General features: G+C 45.5%; 1 protein-coding gene across 1 annotated transcript in view; it reads right to left on the bottom strand.

The window, feature by feature from the left end:
* fat2 (FAT atypical cadherin 2) overlaps positions 1–14218 on the bottom strand; it is a 167489-nt gene that overhangs the window by 93991 nt on the left and 59280 nt on the right. Inside the window, exon 3 of the mRNA XM_078551083.1 lies at positions 12429–12743. Within this exon, the coding sequence (XP_078407209.1) occupies positions 12429–12743 (315 nt within the window). The remainder of the gene's footprint in view (positions 1–12428; positions 12744–14218) is intronic.

Here is a 14218-nt window from a genome sequence, read left to right as displayed (position 1 = left end):
TGTTTTTATTTTGTTTTGGATTTCCAGCATCCGCAGTAGCTTTTAGCTTTTTGTTTTTATCTATGTAAGCTCTGATGTTTACTGTAGGTTTATGATAAAAGGGGAATAATACAGCCTCCTTCCTGAACCACTAAGTCATGCAGATCAGAAGATGCAGGTTCAATTCTCTATTTCTGCTAAATTAGCTGGTCACAGCCAGGACAGCAATTGGTAGCCAATAGTTTTCCTCAAGTAAAAGCAAATCTTCAATCTCTAGTACTGTCTTAAGACTTGTGAATTTTGTGTTAATGTCCCTCTGCACCCACAAGCATTTATAACTTATTTATTATGTTATTAATTCTTTTCATTCATTATAGTCTTTCATTATAACAAGATCAAAATATACTTAAGGATGAGGAAGGCCATTCATCCCATCTTGATTAACCCATTCAGACAGATCCTAACACCACTCCACAACACCACCCTGCCCCACCTTTGCAAAATTATTCTAAGACTCATAAATAGATACACTCAGCAGGGAACAGGCTGAAATGGAGTGCTAACTTTGATTGGTTGACATCTTTATGAGGTTGTAATAAGTTGTTATTTCTATGACCTGTTTTTTTAGTGCCTGCATGTTTATTTGGACAAGATTAAGAGGTGTAAAGTGAGGTAACGCTTCTGTTATTGAAACTATGAATGGCAGTGTCTGATTGACACTCTTAGAATATTGTAAGAGCACCAGTTTTTTTCAAAGCAGATTTCTGAATAGATTTTTTTTTCATGAGTATTTCAAGACTTGCCATTGTTATTATATGGCTTACTGGTTCTGTACATAGTGCATAATGGGTGATTGAGCACGGGGGCATGGAGGGAACATGGGAGATATGAGGGAAGGTGTGGAGCGGATGGAGGTGAGGGGGAATGTGGGGTAAGGGCTAGAGAGCCTAACAGCCTTTAACATAACTTGGCTGAAGTCCCAGAGGACCCAAGCAGGCCTTCTAACCAGCCCACCTCAGCATTTGCAGGCCTCCTTGCCCCACCTGAATTGCTTCTAGGATTGTCCCAACTCCATTCTGCCCCGCCTCCGTGAGGCAAAAATAGTGTGTGTGAGGGCCATTTATGAGGAGCCAGCTCTGCTGAGTTGGGAAATGTCCCAACTCAAGCTTCCCACCTCATTAGTGAAAATCTAGCCCACAGTCCCTTGAGTCTTTCCTCACAATTCAGACTCTTGAGAGTAGGAACCACTCTAATGGATCTTCTCAGTACTGCCCCCAGCACTTGATTTTTCTCTTATTTCTTGGCTATTAATCTGGAGGTGGTATATATGGTCTAGTCTGCCAAGAGCATGAATAGGTTTGACCATCATCTCTACTGACTTACATTCTGTGCTTTGACTGTATTGTGCAATGTTTTATTGGCTTTGTTGATCACCGCTCCGCAATAGTTAGGCATGTTTAACTTCACGTCTATGAAAACTCCTGTGTTTCTTTAATCTCATCTATAGCTATTTCGACACCATTCATCTGTGCTTTGCTTCCCGTGTATAACTCTTCGCATATGTCTGCATTAAATTTTTCTGCCTGTAATCTGCCCACATACATACACAACGGAGATGCAAATTGGGCTTGTTCTCACTTGTTTTAAATATTGCACAAGTTCAACATTACCCCCTCATCCCACCCACCCCCACCCCCCCCCACCCCCCCCGCCACCCGCCCCACCCACCCCCCTTTGTGCTTAAATGGAGTTTGGTTTAACCTATCTAGTTAAACCATTAATGTCACTTATTGAAAGATGATTTTGCAGTTTGAGAAATGCTTATAAATCATTGTTTCCCAGCCTCAGGGAGAGACTAGACAGCAGCAAATGACTGGTCTGTTTTCTATATTTTTCAAATGTGATGCAAGAATTCTCCCATGGTTTTGCACAAGGGGACTCAAAGTCCAAGTGTAGGCTTCAGTGAAGCAGAATTAGAGGGACAAGGATAATTGGTCCAAGACAAAGATAATTTCAACCCTTTATAAAGTCTTACATTCTATCCTTATTTTTATATTTCTGTTATAAGTTCTTATGTCCATGAAACTATCTATGCTACTGCACTTTCATTGATGGGAAGGAGGTATTTACAATGTGGCAAACTTACATAAGCAGTTTTCATTATAAATGTTGACAGTGGAATTTGGAATTGTAAAAGTAGACAAGCAAGTATATACAGATCTAAATATATATTGTATAGCTGAGAGTTCAATTTGTTTAATAGTAACCTGACTCATCCAAAGCTGCTTTAAAGGGTCCTGACAGATAAAACCAATGAGCACCACTATGGCAAAGTACAGGCCACATCTGCCTAATACAAAATTACAAAGGATGTTATGATTTGATGTCTTTTTCATGTACGACTGATACAACCTGAGGGTATAGAAGCTGGGGGCTGGATTTTCATGGCCCAATTCAAGCAAGAACCGAGATGGGTGCCCAGCTCAGTTCCGGCTTGAATTGGACCATGAAAAGTGGCAGTAACATTGTCCGTGTAGACATTCCACCTCCATTTCTTATGTCAGCGATGTTTGTGGGAGCGGGGATGGCGGTGGGGAAGAGCGTCCATCTGCGAACTCGCCATTGCTCTTGTTTAGGCTGATTAAGCTATTTAAGGATTTGTTAAGATCCTGTCTTCTGAAACGTTTTTGAAGTTGGTGAAGGTGACTGACATTTAGGGCCTGCCTGCTGATAAGTCATGCAGGGCAGAAAAGTTTCTGATAAATCTAAATGCTGAGCACAGGTGAAAGGACTTTCCCCTTTGAAGTAAAAATTCAGGCAGCCTATCACAGGTCAGGAGAGGGGGTAGGATTCAGAATGTTGCCAGTTCAGGGGCTGTCACCCTTCTGGAATCATGTGGACATCAGAGCAGGGGGCAAAGCTGTTTGGACCCCACCCAGCACCAGGAACGGTTTAGATAGAAATGGGTGCTGCACCCTCAGAAATTGAGGCCATCGGAGATGAGAAGCAGCAGCCCAGGAAGGGCTGAGCCCTGGGCATCGGGAGGCCAGAGGAATGAGACAAGGGGTACAAAGGAGAAAGAGGCATTACTCTGAGCTCAGGATCTACAGGCAAAGGTGAAGCTATCTGGATATGACTGAGAATGAAGGCCAAAGGAGACGACAAGTTTGCAGACAGACAGCCACAGACATCTGTCCCCTCGTCAGTGTGGACATCTGTGCACTTCTACTGAATCTCAGAGGCAGCTGCACACTGGTGCATTACCCAAGGTAACGGGTGCCCTCTTTGCTGGACAACACATTAGATTCACAACTGGTGGGGCATCGCAGGCTCAGAGTGCATTGGGTCTGGTGCCTGAACAGTCGGGTAGTCCCCTGCAATGCCCTCAAGCAAATGTCTTGGTCTTTTTGATAGTTTGCTGCACTCTCCATAATATGGCCCTCCAGAGAGGTGTGGACCTCAAGGATGATGATGAAGGTTGATGAGGGAAATGCTGTTGATGTGGTGCACATGGACTTCCAGAAAGTGTTTGGTACAGTGCCGCACAACAGACCTGTGAGCAAAGTTATAACTTATGGATTAAAAGGGACAGTAGCAAGGGGAGGTGGTAGCATAGTGGTATTGTCACTGGACAAGTATTCCAGAAACCCCGGTTCAAATCTTGCAACAGCGAAATTTGAATTCAATGAAAATCTGGAATTAAAAGTCTGATGATGACTGCATTGTAAAAACCCATCTGGTCCACTAATGTCCTTTAGAGAAGGAAATCTGCTGGCTTACATGTGACCCACAGCAATGTGGTTGACTCTTAAAAATGACCTCTGAACAAGGGCAACTAGGGATGGGCAATGAATGCTGGCCTAACCAGTGATACCCACATCCCATGAATAAATTTTTAAAAAGCAACATGGATATGGAATTGGCTGAGAAACAGTGAGTAGCAGTTAATGGATGGTTTCCATGCTGGAGGAAGGTTTGTAGTAGATTCCCCCAGGGGTCAGTGTTGGTTTATATTAATGACCTAGACCTTGATGTGCAGAGCACAATTTCAAAGTTTGTGAATTATACAAAAGTTGGAAGCATTGTGAACTGTGAGGAGGATAGTGTAGAACTTCAAAGGGATATAGGCAAGTTGGTGGAATGGGTGAACAGGTGGCAGATGAAGTTCAATGCAGAGAAATGAGAGTTGGTTCATTTTGGTAGGAAGAACATGGAGAGACAATATAAACTAAAGGGTACAATTCTAAAGGGGTACAGCAGAAAAGGTACCTGGGTGTATATGTGCATAAATCATTGAAGGTGGCAGGACAGATTAAGAGAGCAGTTAATAAAGCATACAGTATCCTGGGCTTTACTAATAGAGGCATAGAGTACAAGAGCAAAGAGGTTATGTTAAATTTGTATAAGCCACTACTTCATCCTCATCTGGAGTATTGCGTCCGGTTCTGGGTGCCGCACTTTAGGAAGGATGTGAAAGCATTAGAGGGGATCCAGAAAAGATCCACAAGAATGGTTCCAGGGATGAAGAATGAAGTTATGAAGTTAGATTGGAAAAGTCAGGACTGTTTTCCGTAGGGAAAAGAAGGTCGATAGGAGATTTGATAGAGATATTCTAAATCATGAGGGGTCTGGACAGAGCAGATAGGGAGAAACTGTTCTCACTCATGAAAGGATTGAGAACGAGAGGGCACAGCTTTAAAGTAATTAGTAAAAGAAGCAAAAGTGATATGAGGGGAAACGTTTTTTTATGCAGGAAGTGGTTAAGGTCTGGAATGCGCTACCTGAGAGTATAGTGGAAGCAGGTTCAATTGAAGCATTCAGAAGGCAATTAGATTGTTATCTGAAAAGGAGGAATGTGCAGTGTTACGGGGAGAAGGCTGAGGAATAGTACTAGGTAAGTTGCTGATTCAGAGAGCAAGTGCAGACACAATGGGCCAAATGGCCTCCTTCAGTGCCATAACAATTCTGTGTTTCTGTGAGACCCCGGAAGACACATCTCATCGGGGGAGGAGCAGGAGGTAAGAGAAGAGGAATTGGAGGCAGAGGGAAACCATGCTGAACAGGGAGGTACCCCTGCTGCATGATGAGGCGGCCTCCTCCTGCCACCTTCTGGGAAGAGGACCTCCCTCCTCTTCCTCATGAATGCCAGGCCTCCAGCTCCCCTGTGACATCTCTCTTCCTTGGGGCACATTGGAAGGCTTTTATACAAACATTCTCCCTCAGGACAACCAGCAGCTTCAGTGATGATAGCATTGGGTGTCTAAATGAGTCCCGCACTTCATCTGACCCACCTCCATTCCGGCCCTCACTGGCTCTAATTGGACAGGGAACCTCGTCTCCATTAATTAAGGGTTTACCCCATAAAAATCTGAATGTCAGTCAGTTTTCCGCCCGAGGCGGGTTTCTGAAATAGAAACAGACCTGGCTCCTGTTTCCCACCTCCGTGTGGTAATCCACTCTGAAGTGTCTTTGCAGCAAGGAGCGCAACTACATAATTAATGGAAGTATTCAACTAAACAAATGAGAAACAACATCAAACATCCAAGCACCTGCTGTGTTAATCTTTAAGGATTTAATCTTTTTCAGGTGGGTGCACAGAGATAGGAAAATTCCTGGCTCCGCTAACCCGACCATAAAAAACGGCTGCCCGAATTTCCGATTTTAGGCCCGGGGTGCAGGCTAGCATAGGAGTCGGGTCGGGCAATCCCAGAAGTAGTGAAGGGTCGGTGGTGGGCCTGGTGGGGGTTGGGCGACTCCGGCGTAGATAAAAAAAGCAGGCCCTCAGAAAGCCCCCTTTGAGAGGTAGGTCATCAATGCTGAAGTCCCTGTGCCTCGGAGGAGACGCCATTACCTTGCCAGGTGAGTGGCAAAAGTTGTTTTCCAATTGTTAGCTGACCCTGGAACAGGTGACCCATCATGGGCTTTCGCTGTGGGAAAACTATCATTGTTGCTACCAAATGAAAGTGTACTCTACCGAACCAGTGAAAGCATGGAGTGGATTCTCAACACATGGCCATGGAGATGAGCCATGGCATCATCTTGTCACCAATACCTGGTACAGGTATTATGCAGTCATGTAGTTAGCTGCCAAGAGGGTGGATGGATGAATGCTGAACAGTGCCATGCTAATTACCCCACCCTCTTGCCCTCTTGCACCATGGAGATTGTCAGGGTGCCTCGTGATGATGATGAATCACCATTAGCTCATGATAAAGGCGGTGTTAAAATCACCTTGACATAAGGTGGTAATGGTGGAGGTCATGATGTCACTCGGCTGAGCACAATGGGACGTTGGCATGAGAGGGAGTGCAAGGATGGGGCTGTGTCATATGGGCAGCATGGTTAAGGCAATGGCATAGATCAGAGAGTACGTTCACAATGTGAAGAGCTATACCTAAATAACTCCTTTTATGTCTCATACAGGCCCCAGGTCTGCTCCTTCACCATGCCCCTACCCCTGGTCCAGATCATCCCTTGGGCATCAAGAGGAGGAAAAGATGTCTGAGGAACCAGGGTCACATCTCACCATCCCAAAAACCGCCAATTCAGATGCCAACATTTCGGGGTGATATAGCGCACATGCAGATTCGATGGCACAGGGTGAAAGTCGCCACACAGACTGCAGGAGGAAGTGTCAGAGTCAGAGATATCAGTGCACAGGCCCCTCAGAGGAGGGAGGAAAGGATGATTCCACACGGTTGACCCTTGGCCTGGTCCCTCACAGCTGCACACTGTCACGGCATAACCATGTGACTCAGAGGGGGAACCAGTGGGGCTGTCAATGGCCACCGAGCACAGCGTGCTAACTTGCCATCACAGCCACAACACGCATGGCACCAGCATTTGCACAGAGCCATTTTCTCCACCAAACCTTACCAATAATCATTGACGATATGGTGAAAATGGTTAGTGCATGTAAGTAGACAAAAGTGAATGAGAGCGTTGTAATCTGAATGGCTCACGACCCTTTTCACCTTACATTTTTAATCATAGAATGTCACACAGAGGAGCCATGGGGGAAAGGATGGGTCAAGCTGCCCCACGCTTCTCAGACCAGGACATTCAAGTTCTGGTGGAAGAGGTCCAGAAGAGGAGACCAGTCCCCTACACTGCTGGCTGCAGTAATGCTCCTGCAGCAACCGAGAATTACTGCTGCAGTGAGCACAGCAGCTGACCATCAGTGCTCATAGATTCAGTGCAGCAAAAGCTTCAGGGGCCTGCTGTGTTCCGGCAAGGTGAGTAACTTGGCTCATCCACACAGAGCTCCAAGGGAAGGGTCACATCTGCATGCTGCAGCTATAGTGAGAGACATGGCACATAGCTCTGCTTCAGAATTGAGGCATGTATGTGTAAGTTGCTCATGTAGGTGCACACAGAACACATGTGGATGTGCACTGTGATACATGGACACAATTAAGAGCAATATCCCTCCATTCGCTGTATATCAGGCTAACATAAATTCACTAAGATAAAAGCAAAATACTGCGGATGCTGGAAATCTGAAACAAAAACAGAAAATGCTGGAAAAAGTCAGCAGGTCTAGCAGCATCTGTGGAGGGAAAAACAGAGTAAATGTTTCGGGTCCAATTGACTCTTCTTCTTCACCCTGAAGAAGAGTCATACGGACTCGAAACGTTAACTCTGTTTTTCTCTCCACAGATGCTGTTAGGTCTGCTGAGTTTTTCCAGCACTCTCTATTTTTGTAACATAAATTCATGTTGTCATTGCAGACCAAAAGGGTAAGAATGCAATGGAGATGGCCAGGTCTGGGGATGGGTCAGTCTGGCTAAGATACATCTGTCTCCTGGAACAGATTGCCATGGAGATTGCCAGGGTGCCTATTGGTGATGGTGAATCACCAGTAGCAGGTGATAAAGGCGATGTTAAAATCACCTTGATACATGGTGGTAATGGTGGAGGTCATGATGTCACTTGGCTGAGCACAATGGGATGTTGGCATGATGGGGAGTGCAAGGATGGGGTTGAGTCATAAGGGCAGCATAAACATGGTTAAGGCATTGGTGTACATCAGAGAGTACATTCACAATGAGAAGAGCTGGACCTAAATAACTCCTTTTGTGTCTCATACAAGTCCCAGGTCTGCTCCCCCACAACCACTGCTGCCACCCCCCCAACCCCCACCACCACCCCCACCGCCTACACCACCCCCGGTCCAGATCATCCCTCGGGCAGCAAAAGGAGGAAAAGATGTCCGAGGAGGCAGCATCACATCTCGCCATCCCAAAAACCGCCAACTCAGATACCAGCACTTTGGGGTGATGTAGTACACATGTAGATTCAGGGCACAGGTTGAAAGTCGCCACAGCAGAGCGCAGGAGGAGGTGTCAGAGTCAGAGATATCAGTGCACAGACCTCTCGAAGGAGGGAGGAAAGTCACAACGATGCCCCAGAGGGTAGGAACGTGCAGCCTCAGGAATGACCTTTTGGGCCACATATTTAGGTGTGTGGACATCTGGTGGTGTTCCCTGAGGCAGCGGGAGCTCTAGTACTGTGAACTGAGGAATCCATCGCCATTGTGAGCCACATTGTCCCCAGAACTCAATCGCATGAGCTCTGACCATTAGAGATTGGCCAGTCTTGTGGAGAGGCACACAGCGCTGTATACTCTTAACAGGGTGGTCGCACTGGTGGCACAGCGGTTACTGGAATAGACGACTGCTGCAGACCAGCAGCCAGCCCCATCAACCCCAACTGAAGGCCAACACAGGTTACTGAGGAGGGGGAAGGTACCGAGAGTACCTCAGCACCTTCATCATCCTCCACCTCCCCAGCCTCTACGTCAGAGCCCTCATATGCTCCACATGTGCCAGCGACCACGGCTACCCATGCAGAGATGCAGAGGCTGCAGTCTGAGGGAGGTCCCAATGGGTGCCTGCACAATGAGGCAGGCCACCACACTCTTCATTGACTGAGAAGTGAGCATCCTGCCTCCACCTCCTCTGAGGCATTTTATATGTGTGTATGAGAGCAAAGGGTGCTGTCTCACCTACAACACTAATGGGTCCACCATGGTTACACTTTTCACATTGTATATAGCACAGTTGAGCATTCTTGAATATATTTACTTACACTTGTACATGACTTGGTGTGTGTTTATACACTAGAGAGGTCAAAAAGAATGGTAACATTATGAAGGTGGTTCCTACCAGTAAAATGAGAACGGCATGCTGAGGTCCATTTTGACATGCCGTCAAGTGGACTAAGGTTGTTGGCTGATTTGTGTTGCTTCATAGGGCTTCTTCCTTCTCTGTTGTATCACATAAAATCCCAGGGTTCAAAGGCTCAAACATTGAGATGCTCCTTGTATCTTTCATTGTCCATCCAAGTTTGACTTTAAGGGAGGCCCAATGATCAGGCTCCACAAACAGATGCTGAGCAGCAGGTGCATCTCAAGCATGAGTGCTGGGTGCAAGGTAGTCATTTGCACTGCAGTGTTACACATTCGCCTAGATGTAGGCTTTGCAGTTTGAGAGGTCATGAATTGCACAAGTAATATTGGTTCTCTTATGCGTCCACTACTTGGGCTTCATTTGCATTGAAGGTGTCACAGGATGTGCTTTGTGCAGTAAGCAGAGGAATATGGAAGACAGGAATGTTTCACGTGGGGCCCACAGCAGAAACTGGACGATTGGCCGTATGCAGGGTGCGCAAGTTCTTTCAAAGAACTGTTGCTGCCCAGTTATAGGCTCCTCATGTGCAAGATGCCATATCTGCATGCATGCTACACCATACAATCCTATCAGCATGTATAGGGTTTGAATTCTGATGTTGTGGCACTCCCAGCATTGTGGACATGGTTTAATTATGGACAATTTGGTGGCATGGGCCCCTCACTTACAGTCATTGCCATTCGTGTGAGGGGGCCAGGTTGTGAATGACTTATGTTTTTTGCAATATGATGAGATCCATGGTTATGATGGTGAGTGTTTCAGCCATATGAATGTGACTGAGTCGAACTCATTGGTTTGATTCTCTCCCTTGTGGGGGATGGGCAGTCCCTTGAGTAATTGTGGAGTCAATGTACAAGGTACTTTAGCTGGAAGTATACCACCACAGACTGGCTGATGGTAATTGTGATAGGGAGGGTCTCATGAGAATCTATTTTGCACCAGGACCTGTCTGGCAATCCCCACCTGCACAGCATCAGCCCTGACTGCATGGCCACACCTCCCAGCTGCTCTGCCATTGGTGACCTCCTCACTCTCACCCATTTCAAATCTTCCAAATGGACAGGGGCTTCCTCTTCCTCCTCCTCATCTTCCTCCTCCTCAGAGGTTGGAGCTCTGTCCATGGCGTCATCATCATCGATTTATATGCGCAATGTTGTGCAGCACACTACTACTATTCTTAATACCCTTGTTGGGGCATATTGCAGAGTTCCACCTGAACAATCGAGGCACCTAAAGTGCATCTTTAAAATGCCACTTTCCTGCTCAGTGGTACTCTTGGTAACAACATGGCTGTTGTTGTAGTTGCACTCTGCCTCTGTTTGTGGGTTCCTGAAGGGGGTCAATAGCTAAGTTCTTAAGGGTTAACACTTGATCCCTAGAAACCAACTATGGGTCTGCGTTGGTGGCTGAAATAACTGAGGGAGTTGGGAATTACTTAGTATGAAGGAGTCATGGCAGCTTCCAGGGAGCCTTGCACACACATCAAGGAAGACCTTGTGGTGGTCACAAACCAACTGTACATTGACTGAGTGGAAGGACTTCCAGTTGACAAAGGTGTCCGCATGTTGAGTTGGGGCCTTTGTGGCAACATGGGTGCAATCAATAACAGCTTGCACCTGAGGGAAGCCTTCAATTGGTCCAAGGCTGTGGCTCTCTGAGTCTGAGACATCAAATCTATACGGAAATTAATGTGACCGCCCCCCCCATACAGGCAAACAGGGCAATAGTTAGAGCCTTAATGTAGCTCTGTGCTGATGACTGGTATATACCAAACAGGCCTCCTGATCATCCCTGAAAAGATCCTGAGGCAGAGATGTGGGCGTCACTGGCTAGGCAGTCCCTGTGGTGTAGGTACATCCACGATGCTGTTAGGGAGGGAGCTCTAGGATTTTGACCCAGGACAGTGAACGAATGGCAATATATTTCCAAGTCAGGTTGTTAAGTCACTTGGAGGGGAACTTCCAGGTGGTGGTGTTCTCATGTATCTGCTGCCCTTGTCCGTCTAGATGGTAGCAGTCGTAGGTTTGGAAGGTGCTGACTAAGGAGCCTGCGGGCGACGGTTACCTTCACAACCACAGGCAAGGGCATGGGGGTTGATGGATTGTGGCTCAAATTCCTGCTGGACCATGCGATATATGTCTGTCACCACCTCATAGCTTAGTCTGAGTCACCTTCGACATTGGTTGTCTGTCATATTGAGGTATAACGTCCTAGGTCTGCACACCCTTCCCCCAGGACCTGGATGTCCTGCCTCTCCTCCTCCTCCTTCCTGGTATGTGGGCAGGGATGTCTTCCACCTGACCTTCTGCCCTCACTCTGGCCTCTGGCTGCTCGTGGTGGCTGGCTTCATGGCATCTATGTGTGAGGGTGCCATGCCCATCTTCTATGTTCCTTTGCACGAATCGCTATGTGCCCTTCTCCAACACAAAGTACTCCCTGGAACCTAGGTGCACGAGCCAATAGGGGCAAAAATAATTGCCCTATGACCCCAGGAATTCCACCCTACTACTGCCTTGGAATTTGTTTTGTGCCACTTCTGGCGCCGTGAATAAAATTTTTGAACAAATTCAACAGGAGTACCCTACCTCTCCAAAGGAGTCCCCTGGCAATCCAAAGAAATACCCCAAGTTCAGACCTGCTCTGACCAGGTCCACTTTGCACACTTCAGGTTCCACATTCCTGGGCTACCAAAATCCGATTAGAGTGGAGGCAGCTATTGATTTAAATGGCCAGCTGCCTCCATAAAATGCGTATGAATGAAACACACCTTGCCCTCATTCCCGTCCCCGCAAAAATGGGAAGTGCCATGTTCGGGGACGGGACTTAGGATTTTCAGCCAGTTCCCTGTCGTGGTGAAAATCTGGGCCGTAGTCAGTACTGGAATGACCAGAACTATTGTAGATGGCCAGCAACCTATCCATTCAGAATTCATCTATAGAGGTTTATACACCATCCCGATATGGACAGGTAGAGGCTTAATCAGTTTGTCTGTGTAGAAATTAATGAATCATAATACACTGGGTCAGAGAAGCCTATGAAAAATTATTCAGTGTCTTCATATATTGTCTAAAATTCTCTTGTTCAAATTTAACAAATATGAGGCTCCCACCTTCACTGGGCAAAGGCAATCAGAAATTCATGAAGAAGGCATACATTTGGAATAACACAATAGAAAGCAGACGGTACTCAGCTGCATAGGCAAAACACAATAAATACTGAACCTTGAAGAAGTGATAGTTTCAGATTGTATTAACATACCAGTCTTTGGGTCAATAGCAAAGAATCCTCTTGGGCTTTCACTCGTGATTCTGAAGGTCAGCTGACCCTGTGAACTGGAATCAGGGTCATCAGCATCAATGCGAAGAACAGACTTATCTTTTGGGGAATTTTCAATGATTGAGGTATAGTAAACAGGCGCTGTGGTCTGAGGAGGATTATCATTAACATCTAAAATTTTGATGAAAACTTCAGCTGAAGTAACCCCAGGGGTGGCACCTAAATCCGTAGCAAGAACTGTCAGCCAATAGTGGGGACATCTTTCACGATCAAGGAGCTCCACGGTCTGTATTGTTCCTGTATGCAAAAGGAAATAATCCTTAATGACTGATTTTTCTTTTTATCTTATGACTTACAACCTATAGAAGTTGTATTCTATACATCCTGAAGAACAGGCAAGCAACTCAGGTTTTATGTAATGTAGGATTATGGGGTAATTTTAACTTAATTCGCTGGGTTGGGAAATCCATGGGATTTGGACACTACCCTGGTTCATCCAATCCCATCAGTTTCCTAATCGGCATGTTATATTAAAACTACCCTTTTAATATTGCTCCAGAGACTATATTGTCAGTACCTTGCCTTAAAGCAAAAAGCAAACTGTCAGCATTCCCATGAAATTCACTAGACTAGTCATGTATAGAATGAGGCAATTGATCTGTAAGCCTTATAGAGTTGGCAAATATGTAAGTGGCAATGTCTCTCCCAGTGACCAAGTGTGGTAAATATTTGGTTTTGGTTTTACTCTGAAAAGTCCCACAATTAACTGGTTTCAGTTCTCACAGAGAAGGTGGTGACGGAGATTTCGGTATCTCTATGCAAGTCAAAGGAGATAGAATCGGTTTCAGCAAGGATACTTCCAGAACTAGCTTTGTGTCATCTTTTCAAAGAAATACTTACTTTGTTGAATTGAAGGCAAATTATTGGCGTGATTAGGAGATTGTTTAGGCAGTAGAAGACAGGGAGTAGGGAGAATGGGAATGCACTCAAATTGGAAGGAATTGACGAGTGGTGTCCCATAAGGATCTGCACTGGGACCGTAGCTATTCACTACATTTATTATTAACTTAGATATCATAATAGAGAGTTATCTATCCAAATTTTCTGATGACAAAGACTGGTGGTATAGTAAGTAGTGTAAAGGCACATAAAATTACAGAGACATCGATAGATTAAGAGAATGGGAAAACTGTGGCAGATAGATTTCAGTGCAGATAAGGGTGAGGCCATCTATTTTGGAACACAAAAGGATAGATCCCAATATTTTTTAAATGGTGAAAAGCATTGAACAGTAAGATCAAAAGAGGCTTGGGAAATAATGCAAACAGATCATTAAAATGTAATAGTCAAGTACAAAACATAATCAAAGGCTAATGGAGTGCTAGCCTTTTTAACTAGAGGGCTGGAATATACTGGGGAGGAAGTATTGCTACAGATATACAAAAAAAACCCTGGTTAGGCCACACCTGGAGTATAATGTATGGTTCTGGGAATACCACCTGAGGATGTATTGGCCTTGGAAGAAGTGCACCAGATTGTTATCAAAGGTTCCAAAGACTAGATTATGGGGGGATGTTACATTAATGCGATTTATATTCTCTGTATTATTTAGGGTTACAAAGTGATTAGAAGGAATTATTTTTTAGTATGTTGCAAGGAGTTGGTAGGATCTTTTCCATTGGTCGGAGAGTCTAAGAGAAGGGGGCGTAACCTTAAAATCAGAGCCAGGGCTCCCAGAAGGGATCTAAGGAAACATTTCTTCATGAAGATGG

This window comes from Cetorhinus maximus, chromosome 10 (genome assembly GCF_964194155.1).
Source record: "Cetorhinus maximus chromosome 10, sCetMax3.hap1.1, whole genome shotgun sequence".
Classification (NCBI taxonomy): domain Eukaryota; kingdom Metazoa; phylum Chordata; class Chondrichthyes; order Lamniformes; family Cetorhinidae; genus Cetorhinus; species Cetorhinus maximus.
The sequence above is the reverse complement of the archived record's forward strand: the minus strand, read 5'-3'. Positions and strand labels throughout refer to the sequence as shown.